Consider the following 17,052-nt stretch of genomic DNA (forward strand, 5'->3'; position numbering starts at 1 on the left):
GTTAAATAATTATGGCCAACTACCGGCAGACATCAGCAGAATTTATGCATTCTAAATCCTCATTTCTAGCTTTCAGAAGAAGGTTTTTAAAAATGCCCAATAGCTGTGGTAATCCTGGAAAAATAACAAGTAGCCTGTGAAAGACTCATTTCAACAGAAAATATGGAAAGGCCACATTTGTTTGGTAAAGAATTACTACAGAAAATGCACCAGAATAGAAACTGAATTGGTAAGGTCCTTCTGCTGCTGAAAATATAACATACACTTAACCTAAATTGTTTGAACGTTTTCCTTAATTAACCTAACCATCCAATGTAACTGGAGGGTGGGACTGGCCAAAACTTGTAATAATTCCAATTTTTACCTATCACATAATACCTTGAAGATATTACCTGCTCCACTGAATGGCCTTATGTCCTGTCATATGAGATTATATATACTTTATCTGGGTAAAATTTGGCAGAAACAACAAACTACAACTGGGCTCTAAGTATTTTGAAGTGCTAAATATTTACCTTTATATTTCGCGTGACAACAGCATTGCAACTACTGTACCAGGAATTGTTGGGGATCTGCCGCAAGTCCTGGCCCTGTGACACATAATTCCATATCCACAATTATCACAGGTGACTTACTAGTGATGATAATGTCCACTGATAACAGCACTGCCTGGCCTAAGCAGCAAATCGGTTGCTGCCTTGCCGACAGCTTTTATTCTCCGACCAGCTGATTGGAAAAACATTAATTATCAGTGAAGCAAATTTCCGCCATCTTCCCTCATCCCCCTTGATGATTTTATGCAACTTAGTTTATTTTCAAGACAACCCTTTCATTTATGGTGCCTCATTACAGTGAATTTCATTATGCTTTTAGGCTTCTTTATCGGAATACATTTCATTGCTTCATTGAGTCATAAATAATTCTCACTGTGTAGCAAAATGGCAACAACAATGCTTCATCTACCATTGAAGCTTTCCTGTTTATAAGGGACGCCACTTGCTAAAAAGTAGCAATAATCAAGCAATTATGCATCATACCTTCGGCGACGAATAAAGTACAGCCAGGAGCAAAAGTACGCCACTACCCCTTGCCGACTGTAGCAATGAAAGATGTTAAAATTTTATTGACTGCATTATTTATTATTGTAAAGGTACAGTATACTGATACACAGACAAAGGTGGCGAGTTATACGAACAGTTTTAACATGACAGCAGTAAAAAATATACGACTAAAGAGCATGAGATGAATAATTAATATCAGGCACGATTTAGGGGGTGCGGAAGGGGGGAGTACATCCCCCTTTTTTCGGCAAACTAATGACAGACTACTTATAATAAAAGTGCAGTGTTATTTACTCAAATATATGTAATAAATAGCTTACATAAACTGTACCATAAAATAATTTTTAAAATGCAGTATAGTGCCACAGGGGGCAAACCAACACCCCTACAAGGAGCCCATGGAGGAGCAACGACAGCGTGCCCGGACTCGGGGTGACAACGGCATAAGTCAGCCTGGGCCACGCGTCCCTATGACCCAGAACTCGCCTGCTGTCACCATAGCAGGAATACCAGACTACCTTCCGGGCGAGCCCTCCCCAACCAACATCAGGGTGGAGCCGTTTCTCCAGCTCCTGCCAGCGCCCGAGACGGCTGATAGCCGCTCAACTCTCCTGAAGGAGACAGCCTGCAACCGCTCTGACGGAAATAAGGAGACGGCCTGCAGTCGCTCCCGCCTTCGTCAGGAGATGGCCTGCAGCCTCTCTGAAGGTGTCCTCCTCGAGATGGCCTATCGCCGCTCAACTCTCCTGAAGGAGACGGCCGGTAGCCGCTATGAGGGAAATCAGGAGACGGCCTTCAGTCGCTCCCACCTTTGTCAGGGGTTGGCCTGTAGCCGCTCTGAAGGTGTCCTTGGGTCAGCTGGTAGCTGCTCCCCTCCCCAGTCCATGGCCAGTAGCCAGGCCTTAGCGACGGCCGGTAGCCATACCCCTAGAAGGCCACAGCCAGTAGCCAGGCCCTATGGCAGGAGACAGCCTGCAGCCGCTTCTTTGTCAGGAGCTGACTCCTGTCCTCCCACCCACAACTCAGAGGGAGTCCCCAGCCTAGAGGAGTACTGGAGAGGCCCCGTGACTTCCCCCAGCCTCTTCTCCCTGCAACTGGCTCTGGAGAGGACCCACCTGACAGACCCCAACGTAGGCCGGTGCCGCAGCCCCACCCTGACGGTGCCAACAAGCACCGGGGACCGCAGCCCTTGGGAACCCCAGACCGCCCCCAGGGACCCCGGGTGGGATCTCCCTACACTCCGACGAAGGAGATTGTCGTCCTCCGTCAGGAGCCAGAGCGAGAAGTTCAGGCAGTTGTTCAGCCCCAACCCTTAGGGTCAAACTCCAGCCCCCAGCCCTGAAAGCACGGGGCCCTTCACCACCAGCAGCCCTGGACGAGATCCCGTGGCCTCTGGAAGTAAAGGCCCCCAGTGGAACCCAGCCCCATCAGTAGTGCAGCTGAGACACCTCCGCCGCCCCTGTACCTGACCGCCACGACCCCTAGATCTGAAAGGAGTGACAGTGATAGCACTACGTCCGTGACTCGGTGATATAAAGACAGCAAAGAATTAATCCGTCACGGAAGTCATTAAGAAAGCGCTAGAGTAATATCAAGGTAGTGGGGTGAGTGAAAGTGACAGTGCAACGTACAGTACGGGTCCAGTATAGCGAATATGTTACCATCTGATCACACTTGCTATTTCTGAAACTGTACCCAGACCCTAGTGCCGAAGTAACACTTACCAACAGTAAAATAGTGCCAACCACCCCACGAGTATATATAATTCAGACTTCCTATAACTGACAGTGCATAAACCTCTGTCCAAGTGCTATTCATTTTGACTCCAGCCGTATCCTGCGTGATACTGATAATCCATATCTAGACTTAAGATTTGTAATGGTCCAGTGTATCTGTATTCGTGACATCTACTTGTTCCACTGTACAACTTAGTAATACACATGTAAGGTTGTTGCCTTGAGTTTTTGTGTCCTGCCTCTCTCCTATTTGTCTAAGCTCCGGTCTAGAAAGAGAGCCCCGCTTCACACTAGGTGTTTGAGGGACGGGAAGCTGACCCTTAAAACACTTATCATTACAGTTTCAATGTTCAACAAGAATTTGATAAGAAAATTTGAGGAATTTCGTCGTGAGCATGAATTCAGACTTGTGATTCAGCTGTTAATCACTACTCTTCTTTTCCGAAGTCGGCCCAGAAAATAGAAGGCAGAATATAATGCTTGCAGAGGATTGTCGGCAAACTCTTGCTCATGGCTGCAGGCCTACTTATACTTTACTAAATATGCCAAATTAAAGAGGGAGAATAAAAAATGTAATCACAGCTGTCAAATGACCCTATATGGACCTATGCGGATATTTGCAATAATGAAGGCAAACCCCGGATTTGCGATGGCCTTTTATCATAGGGAATACCTGTAGTAATTAAGAGGTACAGTCAGTCTGCTCCCACATTACATTCACCTGCTTGACAAACTACACCTATCAATATTTAGAGGCTCGCATCTCCTTTCATGAATTAAGCATACAGACATTCTGTCTATCTTTCTGTTGTCAGACGTCTTAATCCCGTAATGTATGGCTCAGTCAGATTGTCTCCACGTCACTCGATCTGTCTTCTGCCAATTGGCTGCCCTCCCTCCAATTCATATCCTCCTCCCTCTTATATCTCTCCTCTCCCCCCCCAACACATCTTTGGTCTCCCCTTCCTCCTCTCCCCTGCATCACATGTAAAACATACTCTCTTCTAGTCAGTCTTTCATTCTCCATCCTTCCACATGGCCAAACCATGTCAAAGTATTTCTCTTAACTTTCACATCAACCACACAATGCTCCATTGTTTCCCTATTTGTCCATGGCAGCAGCATCTTCAGGACAGCCTTACTGCCCTGGCAAGATCATATGCAATTGGCCTATTGATGCACATGACAATAATGATATTTATTTCATCCTCTTGTGAGGATAAGTGCCACTAGGTATCCTCTGACCCAGGAAGCGTGGTGCTCAGTCATGTATGGACCCTACCTCTCTCTCAGTCTATCCAAAGGCATTGACAGGACCCTTCCTTTCACAATGTAATATTAATTATCCTCACTGTTATCAACAGAGAGCTTGAGCTTCCTCTTATGTTTTCATGATGACCAAAGAGGGGAGCGACGAAATACTGAATTGGCAGTCATTTACTGCACTGGCACCAGATCAGCACTTTTAGAAGGAAAAATATTATAATTTTTATCACTGTATAGGTTCATACACACCTAATTATCTGAAATTTGGTCAAAGTTGTGTGTTTAATTTAACTGCTGATAAAAAAATCAGGATTCAGAGCAACATCTCTTGGATCCAGCTTAGCTTATGACAGTTATAACAAAATCATGACCAAAAGGCTCCAGAAACTTAAAGGCTCTTGCTACATGAGGAGAACTAAAAAATTTGATGCCAAAGTTCTTTCATCACAAGAGACCACAGTACATATGCTGTTTCATGTATCCTAAAGAAACCCTCGAACCTACCAACCACTGGTATGGCACTTTTCTCCTCTCACTACAATGTACATTCTCATATTACAGAATTTTCATCCCCTCTCCCCACCTTCCTTCCCCCGACATTCACTAGACATCTTTATCTGACAAGAACTGAACCTCCCTCCCTCCAACTTTTTTTTTTTTTTTATGCGAGGAAGAAGGAACCAAAGGCCATGAGCCCGCAGTAACAGTTCCCTCCAAGAGAAAAACAAAATACAACAGAGAGCCAAATTCAAGATCCGATCATTTCGAGATGCCTGGACACACTGCGTTTGAAAGAATGGAGATCATAGGCAGCAGGAAATACGGACAGAGGGAGACAGTTCCAGAGTTGACCTGTTGCATAAATGAAAGACTGGGAGTAACGGTTAACTATTGCATTAGAGAGTTGGACAGAAAAGGGATGAGAGTTTGCTGCCAGACGGGTGCTATGCGCCCGTCGTAGAGGTGGAGGAATGCAAACAGACAGTTCAGAGGACCAGTGACCATTAAAGCAGCGATAGAAAAGAGATAAAGATGCAACAGTGCGGCGAAGAGACAGAGGTTGAAGGGAGTCAGTAAGTGGAGGAGAATTAATGAGACGAAAAGCCTTTGACTCCACCCTATTGAGAAGAGCTGTATGTGGGGAGCCTCCCCACACATGAGAGTAGTACTCCACACAGGGGTGCATAAAACCCCTGTATAGAGTCAACAATTGCGCAGGGGTAAAGAAAGAGCAGAGTCGGCTTAGCACACCCAATCTCTTGGGAGCAGATTTTACAAGAGATGTAATATGATCTTTTCAAGATAAGTCCCAAGTAAATGAAACCCCAAGCATGTTCAAGGATGATGCAGGATTAAGCTGAATATTATTAAACATTAGTGAGTATACCTGTGGAAGATTTTGTCGGGTTGATAGGTGTAAGAACTGAGTCTTAGATGCATTAAAAACAACCATATTATTTTTACCCCAGTTAGAGATATGAGCCAAGTCAGACATTAGGTGTGCCATAGCCTCAGCCCTTGTTTGTTGAAGTAACTGTTGAGATGGGCGTTGCAGGAACCGAATGGAAAGGTGAAGGCTGGAGTCATCAGCGTATGAGTGGATAGGGTTAGATGTACAGCTTAGAAGATCACTGATGAATAAAAGGAAGAGAGTTGGTGATAGGACAGAGCCCTGAGGAACACCACTGTTGATAGATCTAGGAGAAGAACGATGGCCGTCTACAACAGTGGCTATAGAACGACCAGAAAGGAAGCTAGTGATGAAGGCACAGATAGAAGGATAGAAACCGTAGGAGGGCAGTTTGGAAATTAAAGATTTATGCCAGACTCGATCGAAAGCCTTTGAGATGTCAAGTGCAATGGCAAAGCTTTCGCCAAAGTCCCGAAAGGAGGATGACCAGGAGTCTGAAAGGTAGGTGAGAAGATCGCCAGTGGAGCATCCCTGTCGGAACCCGTACTGACGATCAGAAAGAAGGCTGTGATAGGAAAGATGCCTTAAAATTTTTCTATTGAGAATTGACTCGAAAACTTTTGAAATACAGGACGTTAAAGCAATTGGACGATAGTTGGAGGGTTGGGAGTGGTCACCCTTCTTTGGGACTGGCTGAATGAGAGCAAACTTCCAGCAAGAAGGAAAGGTACAAGTTGACAGACAAAGGCGAAAGAGTTTGCCTAGGCAGGGTGTAAGCACAAAAGCACAGTTCTTGAGAACAACAGGAGGGACCCCATCAGGCCCATATGCCTTGTTAGTACTGAGGCCAGTGATGGCAGAAAATACATCAGCTGAAGAAATTTTAATGTCAGCCATGAGGAAGTCAGAGAGGGGAAGTGGTGGAGGAACAGCACCGGAATCGTCTAAGGTGGAATTGGAGGAGAAAGTCTGTGCGAAGAGATCTGCTTTATCAGTAGAAGAAATAGCTACAGAACCATCAGAGTAGAAAAGAGGAGGGAAGGATGATGAGGTAAAGTTGTTAGAAAGGTTTTTGGCAAAGTGCCAGAAGGAGCGGGAAGAATTCGAGTTGAAGAGTTGAGAGCATTTTGTACGGATGAAATTATTTTTAGTAGATCGAAGAACAGACTTAGCACGATCCTGGGCAGAAACGTAAAGATGATGTGATTCAGTGGTGGGTTGGCTCCGGTACCTTTTGTATGCCCTCTCCTTGTTGCGGACAGCATTAGAACAAGCGTGATTAAACCAAGGCTTTCTTGCGTTAGTCAAAGGATATGAGAAATGAATGTATGCTTCCATACCCGAGAGAATAACCTCCGTAATGCGCAAGGCACACTCAGATGGCTCACGGCCATGGAAGCAATAATCATTCCAGGGAAAATCAAAGAAGTACTGCCTGAGGGCCTCCCAGTCCGCAGCTCCAAAATGCCACAGACGACGTTTCCCTGGAGGGTCCACAGGCCGTACCGGAGTGATAGGACAGGTTAAGGTGATAAGGTTGTGATCGGAGGAGCCCAACGGAGAGAAAAGATTAACAGAGTAAGCAGAAGGATTAGTTGTGAGGAAGAGGTCAAGTATGTTGGAGCTCTCTCCAAGGCGGTCTGGGATACGGGTAGGGTGCTGTACAAGCTGCTCTAGGTCATTAAGGATAGAAAAGATGTAGGCTTGTTCACCTGGTCTATCTATCTCTATCTATATACCTAGGCTGCTTCCCCCAAGGAAAGGGAGGTAGCTGAGACAGGACGACTCACTCTCCATTTACTCATCCATTCAAACACATTTATTCGCATCTTAGCCCCAAAGGGGAGAACGGACAGATCCTCACCGCACCACACCGCACAAGGGTCAACTGCACAATGCAATCAGTGACATCCGCAGCAGGGCCCGACAGCAGAACTGGTTTACCCCTGCCACATCATAATACACCCATCCTCTTACCCGCACCTGACCTGACTAGCTGATCAGACCAAATGCGGGAGAATATCCCCTCAGGGCTGCGTCATCACTTATTCATTCACAATTTCTCTCCATTTATTTCTGTCACGCACAGCCACTCTTCCTTGCTCAACAGACATCCCTCTCGCATCCAGCGCTCTCTTCACACTGTCCATCCATCCTATTTGTGGTCTTCCTCTCAGCCTTACACCTCTCACATCAGATCTAGTTATCTTTTTCACCAATCGCTCATTATCCATTCTCTCCATATGCCCAAACCATTGCAACACCCTCTGCTCAACTCTACCAGCCATCTCCCGAACCACTCCAGTTCTCCTTCGCACTTCATCATTTCGCACTCGATCCATACGCGTCACTCCACACATACTCCTCAGACACCTCATCTCCATTACATTCACCAGGTGGATCAGCAAAAGGAGAGGAGAGCCAAAGGTGGTGGTGAACATTGAAATCTCCTAGAATGGAGATTTCTGAGAAAGGAGAAATGGATAGAATGTGTTCCATCGTAGAAGTAAGATAGTCGAAGAATTTTTGATAGTCAGTAGATTAGGGGATAAGTAAACAGCACAGATATATTTAGTCAGAGAATGACAGGAAAGCCGAAGCCAGAGTGTAGAGAATTCAGAAGAATCGAGTTCAGGAACACGAGAGCAAGATAAGTCGTTGCATATATATACACAACAGCCACCTTTGGCTTTGAAATGAGTATAAAGTAGGAGGATACAAAAAAGGGTTTGCTGTCAGTTGCCTCAGACAGCTGAGTCTCAGTTAGGAAAAGAAGGTGAGGTTTAGAGGAGGAGAGGTGGTGCTCAACAGAGCGAAAGTTAGAGGAAAGGCCGCGAATGTTGCAGAAATGAAGAAGAAGTGAGTCAGACAGTGGTTCCAGGCACCTCGAGTCGTCACCGGGAGAGGGGCGGATGGTGGGGGCATTTATGGTCCCCCCCCCTGGGGACTCCGAGGCTTGGTGATGAGACGCCATAATTTTTTGAATTTTGGAAAAGGAAGTGTAGTGTGTACTGTGCATGTAGTTTGGTGTAGATAGTTAGAGAAATTTGTACTGGAGAGCATGCTGGCCTACTCTCTGTGTAACTGAGACACTGAAAAAGTTCAGCAAAGGCGGATGGTCAGGAACTAGTCCTGAGGGCTGGTGAAACGGGAGCTCCAGCACTCCCTGACATCAGCTTTCCATCCACCTTGGAAGTACTGCCCTGCTCGACTGGTGCTACAGTCTACTCCTTGTGGTGATCTGTGCGTTAACAGCTATTGCAGTCCCACAGTGACTTTCTCAGGACTTGGACTATTCTATATGCCCTCTAGGACTGCCAAAAGCAAATAGTTTGGATTCCTGTCTTGAGAATAATATAGTACAAAACAGAAAGGAATACGGCCCCAAACCCCTGTGTGGCTGGTGAAGTTGTTAAATGGTTGGTGAGATGTCTAGGGGCCCTGAATCCATCTTATCCTCCTCCCCCTTCCCCCATTGTATGATGGCAGCTCTTACAGGCAGTCCAGAGATCAAAACTAAGTGTAAGAACTATCCTTCAACCTCATCCCTTGAGGCTGGCACATACACCTTCAGACAAAGATGAACTGCAGCAACGGTAACCTGGGCCAGGACAATGGCAGCCATCTGAAGGAGGATTAGACTAATTAAAGTTCCCAAAGTGTATGAACTTTCTGCATCTGCCCTCCAGACTTTCTGTAACATCAGTAAGCTGTCACCACTGGTGTTCCTCAGAATTCTGTCCTTGAACTCTCCTCCTGTTATCATCAGTGATCTGTTTAGCTGCAGCCTTTACCACATGCTGGTGATTCCATCAGTCTCTTCCATCTACTTCTTCAGTGCCACATCTGTCAGAGCAGTCATTGCAATATTCATGGGGTGGGACAATGGTACACCTAATTTCTGATTATCATTTATTATTGATCAGATAAAAACTGCTGGTATTTTTTTTTTTTTTCTGCATCATCTCTGCCCTATTTAAAGCCTAAGAAATGGAATGAGGTAGAATTGGTCTATCTATCTATTGCCAGACGCCTTAATCCCGTATGGGGTGGCCACGAACAAATCACCTCCGCATTGCCCTGTCCCCTGCCATTTCTCTGCCCTGCTCCCAACTCATACCCCCCTCTCTCATATACCTCTCCATTCCATCCCTCCATCTCATCCTCGGCCTCCCCCTCCCTCTCCCCCCCTCCACCTCACTCACATACACTCTCTTCATCAGTCTCTCACCCTCCATCCTCTTCACTTGGCCAAACCACCTCCGTGTGTTCCTCCTAAAGCTTCTTATCGCATCCACATCCACACCACAATGCTCCTTTATATCCTCATTTGTCAGCCTGTCTCTCCATGTGACTCCACAGGCTCCTCTTAAATAACTCATTTCCACTGCTCTCACTCTTGACTTGTGTCCTTCCAACAACGTCCAAGCTTCACTTCCATACGTTAGAGTTGGTGTCACAATACTGTTATGCAGTAACTTTTTCACTTCCATGCTCACTTCCCTGTTTCTTATCACTGCTTTCAAGAAACCAGCAACCTTTCTTCCCTGTTGTACTCTTTCAAGCACTTCACCCTCCAAACTTCCATCCTTACTCATCACACTACCCAAGTACTTAAACGTACTCACATTTTCCATTTCCTCACCATCCAACCTCACTGTACATTCACTGGCGTCACCTCTCTCAAAGACTATCACCTTACTCTTCCCTACTTTCACCTTTAGATTCCATTTCTTACACACTCTTCCAAGCTCATCCACCAAGCCCTGCAGCTCTCCTTCGTCTCCACTTAACAACACGTATCATCAGCAAACAACAGTACAGGGAGTTTCCAAACACTACCCTCTCTCACTAGGGCCACTCCAACATACACTGCCCTACCTTGTATCTCTTTTATTATCCCATCCATGTATGGATTAAACAATTGAAGAATTGGTAACCAGCAAAAAACACAAAAGTAAATGAGCACTCAATCAGTGTACCCAATGAAATGATCCACAAACTCATTAATATGCCATGAAAAAAAAGGGAGATGTTCCCCTGAAATAGAACTTTTTAGATCATATAACCCTGCTAGGTGACAGGGGGGGCTACCCCTCCTGGCATGGCAGCTACCAGGCGTGGCTTGAACTAATGACACCCCGGCCCTGAGTCCGACGCTTTACCACTGTCACTTCGCCCCCCCCCCCCAATATGCCACAAAAACATTCAAAATCCTGGTTCTCCCATACAATCTATGGCAGTTCTCTGTTGCGCAGTGAGAGATGAAGGTGGGCCTACATGCTACATACTAATATAGCGCATTAGCCCAATTGCCCTCATGCAGTTTTTAAATACCTGGTAGTTTAGTGAGTTACAGCACTTATGTCAGATGTGGCCCATTACAGACTACTTCTGAGGGGTTGTTGGGGTTTGCTACATGTGTAATGCTACTCAAGGGCCAGTACCTTGTCACTTGCCTTAAATGTTTGGAATAAGTATCATGCCTCAGGTCTCTATGATCCTGCTGGACAATACTGGATGGAATATATTGGGTGGATGCACATTATGCACATCCGTGGGAGTCATTCCATAACTACCAAGTTGGAATTGGTGCAGTTCTTGTTGTATGCATTTCAGTATGTTTCATTCATCTATTTCAGTCCCTTCTCATTTCCTTCATTTCTTTGGCTTTCACACCTCCTGCTCTCATGCAGAGGGAAGCTTTCATGTGGTGGCATCAATAATTAAGCTACTTAACTGCCTGGTTTTACAAATGTCCCTCATTTATTCCCAGAAAGAAGGATGGTGGACTGCAGGAGAATGGCAGCTTCAGCCTACAGTTTACTGGATTCACTTTCAGATGAAAATGGTCATCATTACTATTGTAGCAAAGGACAGTCAAGGTCTTATTCCTCTGTATGGCTCCATTCATTCCAGCCATTAGGTATGTTTCTTACAAACGTTTAATTCCTTTCACTCTATTTTAACACCTCAGCACAGGGTAGGCAACATTAACATCTGCTACCTTTCCATTCTTCTACCTCTTTGCTTCTGTCACTGTCACATTTTCAGGCACCAGATTCCTGTTTAATGGACAACCAAAATCAACCATGTTTGCTATCAACCTGTTATCATCACTCACATGCAAGTTTTTCAAACATTCTTTCCAGCTTTTCTTTCTCTTCTGTTTGTTGGCATTCACCCACTCACACCCCTTACAGTATATTTTCAACATTTTCCCAGACACATCTCTATGCTTAGACCTCATTTCAAAAGAGTTTTCTATTTCCTGAGTACTGCATATTAATCTTTCTACCAAAATCATCATTTATCTTTCACTTCCACTTCAGTAAACTCTTCACACATTTCTAAGGTCTAAATAAATTCCTTCTTAAATCAGAAATCATTTCTGCATTCACTCCAAGCACTGTATTTATTCTTTCAATGCCTTTTCAAAGTCCATATCCCAACACCACAATATACAGCTGTAGCTACATACATCCCTTGAAATTCTCCATATCATCATCACTCTAAAGGTAAGAATAACAAAAAATGGTTATATTTTTCAAAGACTTTACTTTCGTAAGTCACACATGTCAAACTTTTAGAGGTAAGAAATTAGTATTAAATGGTAGGCAGGCCATCACACAATGCAACTATGTCTTGCAATGTATGCATGTCACAGCAGCTTTGTACTAGCCTCATAGAACAAACATGTGATGTAGTGAAACTGACTGATAATTATGAGTAAAATTGTGGTTGATATGTTGCATAGAAAGCTGAGAAAACTCCCAATACTGCTGGGAAAAAGTAAATATGCAACCAAGATTCATGCATTCTTATTAAACAGTTCACTACCTTTAATATTAATGTCATCATAAAATGCTCTGACACGGCTGCATATCTGTCATTGCATCAAACGGTGTGAGTTAAATGTATTTTCATGTGACACAGGTGTATTCTCAGGGAATCTGAACTTCAGTAGGAAGAGTATGACAAAGGCCTTTATAAAAATCATCTTTATTGTCAAGCGTTTCAACATCATCTTCATGCCATCATCAGTGACCTAAGAGTGGAGCAATACAAATGGTATACAAAAGTAGGAAGTAAAAAAATAACCTGAATACTGTATTCATCTAAAAGTTAAATAAGTACTTAACTTATCATATAGGTTCTTATATGGTAAGCTAAGTACGTATTTACCTTTTAGATGAATATTCAAGTTATTCTTTACTTTTCACTTTTGTATACCATTTGTATTGCTCCACTCTTAGGTCACTGATGATGGCATGAAGAAGATGTCGAAACATTTGACTATAAAGATGATTTTTATAAAGGCCCACGTCATATTCTCCTTACTGTATTTTCATGTATATCACATAATATGGCAGTGAGACTGGCGTTTGAGAGAAGAGGATATAAACAGATTAGAACACAAAGCACTGGGAATGTTGAGATGGATGAGTACACAAAGTGAAAGAACTGAGAGTAGTGTACTACAGGCGAGATTTGGCATATGAAATATATAAATGATGATGCAAACTTTACTGGTAGGTGGGAGCATTCACCATCCACTCACTTGATGTAGCTCAGCATTGCGTGTCTGCCCTTTCCTCTCTTCTTTCCTTCCTCTTCTGTCCTTCTTTCCTTCATTCTTTCCTCTTTCTTCTGCCTGCAGGTGACTTTACACTCCCTCTTGTGTCTTTCTTTCCTCTTCCTTCTGCCTACACTGAGTGACAAGCCAAATGGTTTCCTGTTCACCAGGAAACCATTTACTATGCTGGGTGGTAACCATATAAACATATTATGGCACCTGGTGGTTTAGTGGGTAACTAAGGTGCTCCAGTTGGATTGATCCTGTGTAGGTTTATATCCAAGTGGTGGTTGGCGTTTACTGCTCACATAATGCCACTCAGCGATGAGTGAGGCTGGTCACTCTCATCTTAAATGTTAGGACCAACTTGCCTAGGCCTGGGTTCCTATGCTCCTCATGGGACGACATAGGATTGGATGATAGCTGCATGGATGGATGATGCAAACTTGTAGGTTACGATGGCTTGGACATGTTGAGAGGAGAAGGATGACTTGCTGACAAGAGTAACAACTTGGAATGTGGATGGGAGAGTGCCCAAAGGTGGATAGTGGAAGATGTAGGGTGAAGTACTGCATGGATACCTCCAGGTTTATGGACTGAGTAGGGAAATGGCTCATGATCATAACATATGCACAGCTGCCACAAAATGGTCAAAGATCTTTAAATATAACCATAACCATTCTCAGCACTGATTCAGCCACCTTGAAGATGAATCAGGGTACTTTATGGGTACACAGAGTACCTCTCTCCCTCTAATGCTTGTTGGTGATGGGGGAAGGGAAGGCTCATTGTCAAAGTGAGAATGTTGTTGCCTTTAAGAGTAGAGAGGTGATGGTCGGGGGTGGGGGTGGGGGTGGGGGTGGGGGTGGGGGTAGGGGGATGACCATCATCTGCCATGGCAAACTAGGTGGAGGTGGGGGGATGGGGGTTTGGAATAATGTGGGGATGAGATGGTTTTCTTATGCTGCACAAGTAATGAGATCATCAACTGTAAGTCAGCTGGAGGTACCTGCACCTAAAAATGACTGCTAAAATTGCTTCCCTTTTAAAATATACATCCCACTTTCTAAGCACACATCTTTGAATGTACAGTATGTAGGTCTTTATGAGTTTACAGTTCTTCTCTCTTGAAAAATGTTACTAGCCTGCTTTAACACCTTCAATATGGAGATATCTAATTAAATATTTTCTGTGCTACCAGTAGGCAATTTTATTTTGCTTAAGACAGACCTCAACTAATGAATGTGTTAATGAAGGATATATCTAACTTCTCCAGTTTGAAAAATCCCTCCAAAGCTGACTAAACAATCTGGCTGTAACAATAACTGAATATAAAACATGTCATTGGTGTGATATGGTTATAGCCCTCACTGTGATTATGTCTACTTGGTTACCAAATCTACCATATATTTTTCTTCCAATGAAAAGAAATTTTTTGAAATAAAAGGGTTAGATGTAGCCTCCATTAACTCCTTTCACTAAGAGGATGGTGCTGGAGAGGGAAGCCTTCATGTGATGGCACCAGTATGTTAAGATAGTGGAGTTAACCTGTTGTACAAAAATCTCTTAACTCACTCCCAATCCCCTGAAAGGAGGATGGGAGGCTGCAGAGAGAGGAAGTTTCAATCTGCAGTCCACGGAGTTCACATTCAGATGAACCTGTGGCTACAACAACAACCACCACCATCACCAGGGTGCCATCTTAAGTTGAATGAAACTGTTCGGTACTATAAAGAACAATGACATTGTCATGTGGAATGTGTTGGAAATGGTGCTTGAGGAGAGACACTGGGCTATAGGAAGGGAGATCTCACTGACCACTCACATGACCCTACCACAACCTGAAAATATTATGTACCGGTACTGTAATCTCCATGTCTGTGGTTATCATTCTCAGGCTCCTGTGACTAAATCAGCTCAAGTAAATTGTCTAGGTGTTACCTAGAAAGAAAATACTAGCACTGTCCCAATTATGAGAGGGTTAATGTTGATGGTATTAACAAAATCACACAACTCCGACTCACTCTATGCTAAATACACTGTCTGATGTTGGCATGAACTGCATGTTGTACTGCTCTGTAATTGTTCCTACTATGAAAGGGTTTGTGGTGCCAACAGAAACACCCTCAGGTTTTTATGAATCAGTCCCAGTTGCAAATAATCATCTGGTGTTAGCTGGCAAAGAATACAAGAGTTGCCCTGATCATGAGAGGGCTAAAGTATCTGCAACAACAACTCTTCATGGTACCTTCAAAGAAACAGCGGCCAACTGCACTTATTCTCCCTAGTGAGATAACATGTCATCAAGGGATGACACTGTCAACTGCAGTGAGTGTGAAGGTTCTGATTACCAGTACAGTATGTGCTGCTTCATCATGGCTGGAAACTGAAGGTGAAGCATGGCTGACCATATCAGACCTGTCTTCAAATGTCTTGTGGATTGCATTAAACTGACAAAGCCGTGTGATGAAGACACCTGGCACAGACCACACTTCTAGCTTTTGTCTCCAGTGTGTGCAAACATAAGCCTTTTGAGGTTACTTTCCCCAACTGATTTTTTATCACACATATCACAGATCACACCACGACACATACCACACCACAACACACACTTGACTTCTAGGTTTTCTCTCCAGTGTGTACAAACATATGTCTTCTAAGATTACTTGCCCTGTTGAACTTCTTGCCACACACACCACATGCACACACCATCTCGCCAGTGTGGATACGAGTGTGCACTCTGAGGTGACACTTCAGAGTGAAATCCTTGCCACAGTGGCCACAGGTATAGCTCCTCTTACCCGTGTGAGTGAGAGCGTGTGTGGCCAGGCCGCTCTTATCTGTGAAGCTCTTGCCACACTCATCACAGTGATGGTTCTTGGCACCGGAGTGGACAACCAAATGCCGGGTAAGGTCACCATTCTTTATGAACAGCTTGCCACAAAGGTCACACAGGAACCTCTTATCACCAGTGTGTATCCTAGTGTGGACAGTTAGGTGGCTCTTACAACTGAATGCCTTGCCACACACACCACATGTGTGTTTTCTCTCACCAGTGTGTACCCGTCTGTGCATCGTCATGTTCGACACTATCTTGCCACACTCCTCACATGTGTGCCTTTTACTCTTACCTAACAGCTCTCTCTCAGCCTCAGTCTCTGACCTAGTCTCCCAACTGGCCATCTCACTCCAAGCTGTCTCATGCTGGGTATCCATGGCAACACTTGCACTGATATAGTACACATGTATATACAGTATTAGGTCTTGTCTGTTGTATTTTAGCACTTCCACAGGTACAGTATAAGAGTATATATTAGTTCTTGCCTGCTGTACCTCAACACTTTCACAGGTACAGTACATGTGTATACATATATTAATTCTTCCCTGTTATACCACAGTAGCATCCCTCACCACAACAATATATAGCCACACTCGTTTGATAATAAAACCTTGACTTGCATTGATCCATGTTAGTTAACCACACACAAGCTACAAGTTCTGGTGTTCATCATCAAGTTACCCCTGTCAAACACTGCGCAGTCCTTCAAAAGCCTGTCAGGTGGTGGCAGCAGCTTGTGTTTGTGGCTGAGTGTTAACCTTCTTGTGGGCCAACTTCAGCGTCCTGCGGGCCTGCCTCAGCCCATGTCAGGTGGTGGCAGTAATATCTGTATTTATTAATTTCAATATTCTTGTGGCTCATTATGTGTACTGAGTTCCATTTCATCCCACTGTCAACAGTTCACATCTGTGTTGTTCCTCATTGTCTATTCTAGTCATTTCATCTGCAAGGTAAATCCAGATATTAGTAAAAAAGAAAAACATCTGGAACTACAGTATCACAGTTTCCATCATACTTCACAGAACTGAACCACTGAAACAATCAACAAAGCCATCACAGTTTGTGCCTCTTATAGCATCATGACTCATATCCTATTAAAAAAAAAATAATAGTGAAAAATAATACTGTATATTTTCACATTCCACAGGAAAAAAAAAAAAACT

At 44.0% G+C, this 17,052-nt stretch overlaps 1 protein-coding gene across 1 annotated transcript in view; it reads right to left on the reverse strand.

Annotated features, from left to right (window-relative positions):
• Positions 1-16,426, reverse strand: part of LOC145390656 (uncharacterized) — a 47,091-nt gene extending 30,665 nt beyond the window's left edge. The window contains exon 1 of the mRNA XM_080265447.1: positions 15,843-16,426. Coding sequence (XP_080121573.1) covers positions 15,843-16,410 — 568 coding nt within the window. The 5' untranslated portion in view covers positions 16,411-16,426. The remainder of the gene's footprint in view (positions 1-15,842) is intronic.
• Between the last annotated feature and the right edge of the window lie 626 nt (positions 16,427-17,052).

This window comes from Coenobita brevimanus, chromosome 15 (assembly GCF_032717465.1).
Source record: "Coenobita brevimanus isolate Jiangsu-jjx chromosome 15, ASM3271746v2, whole genome shotgun sequence".
NCBI lineage: Eukaryota > Metazoa > Arthropoda > Malacostraca > Decapoda > Coenobitidae > Coenobita > Coenobita brevimanus.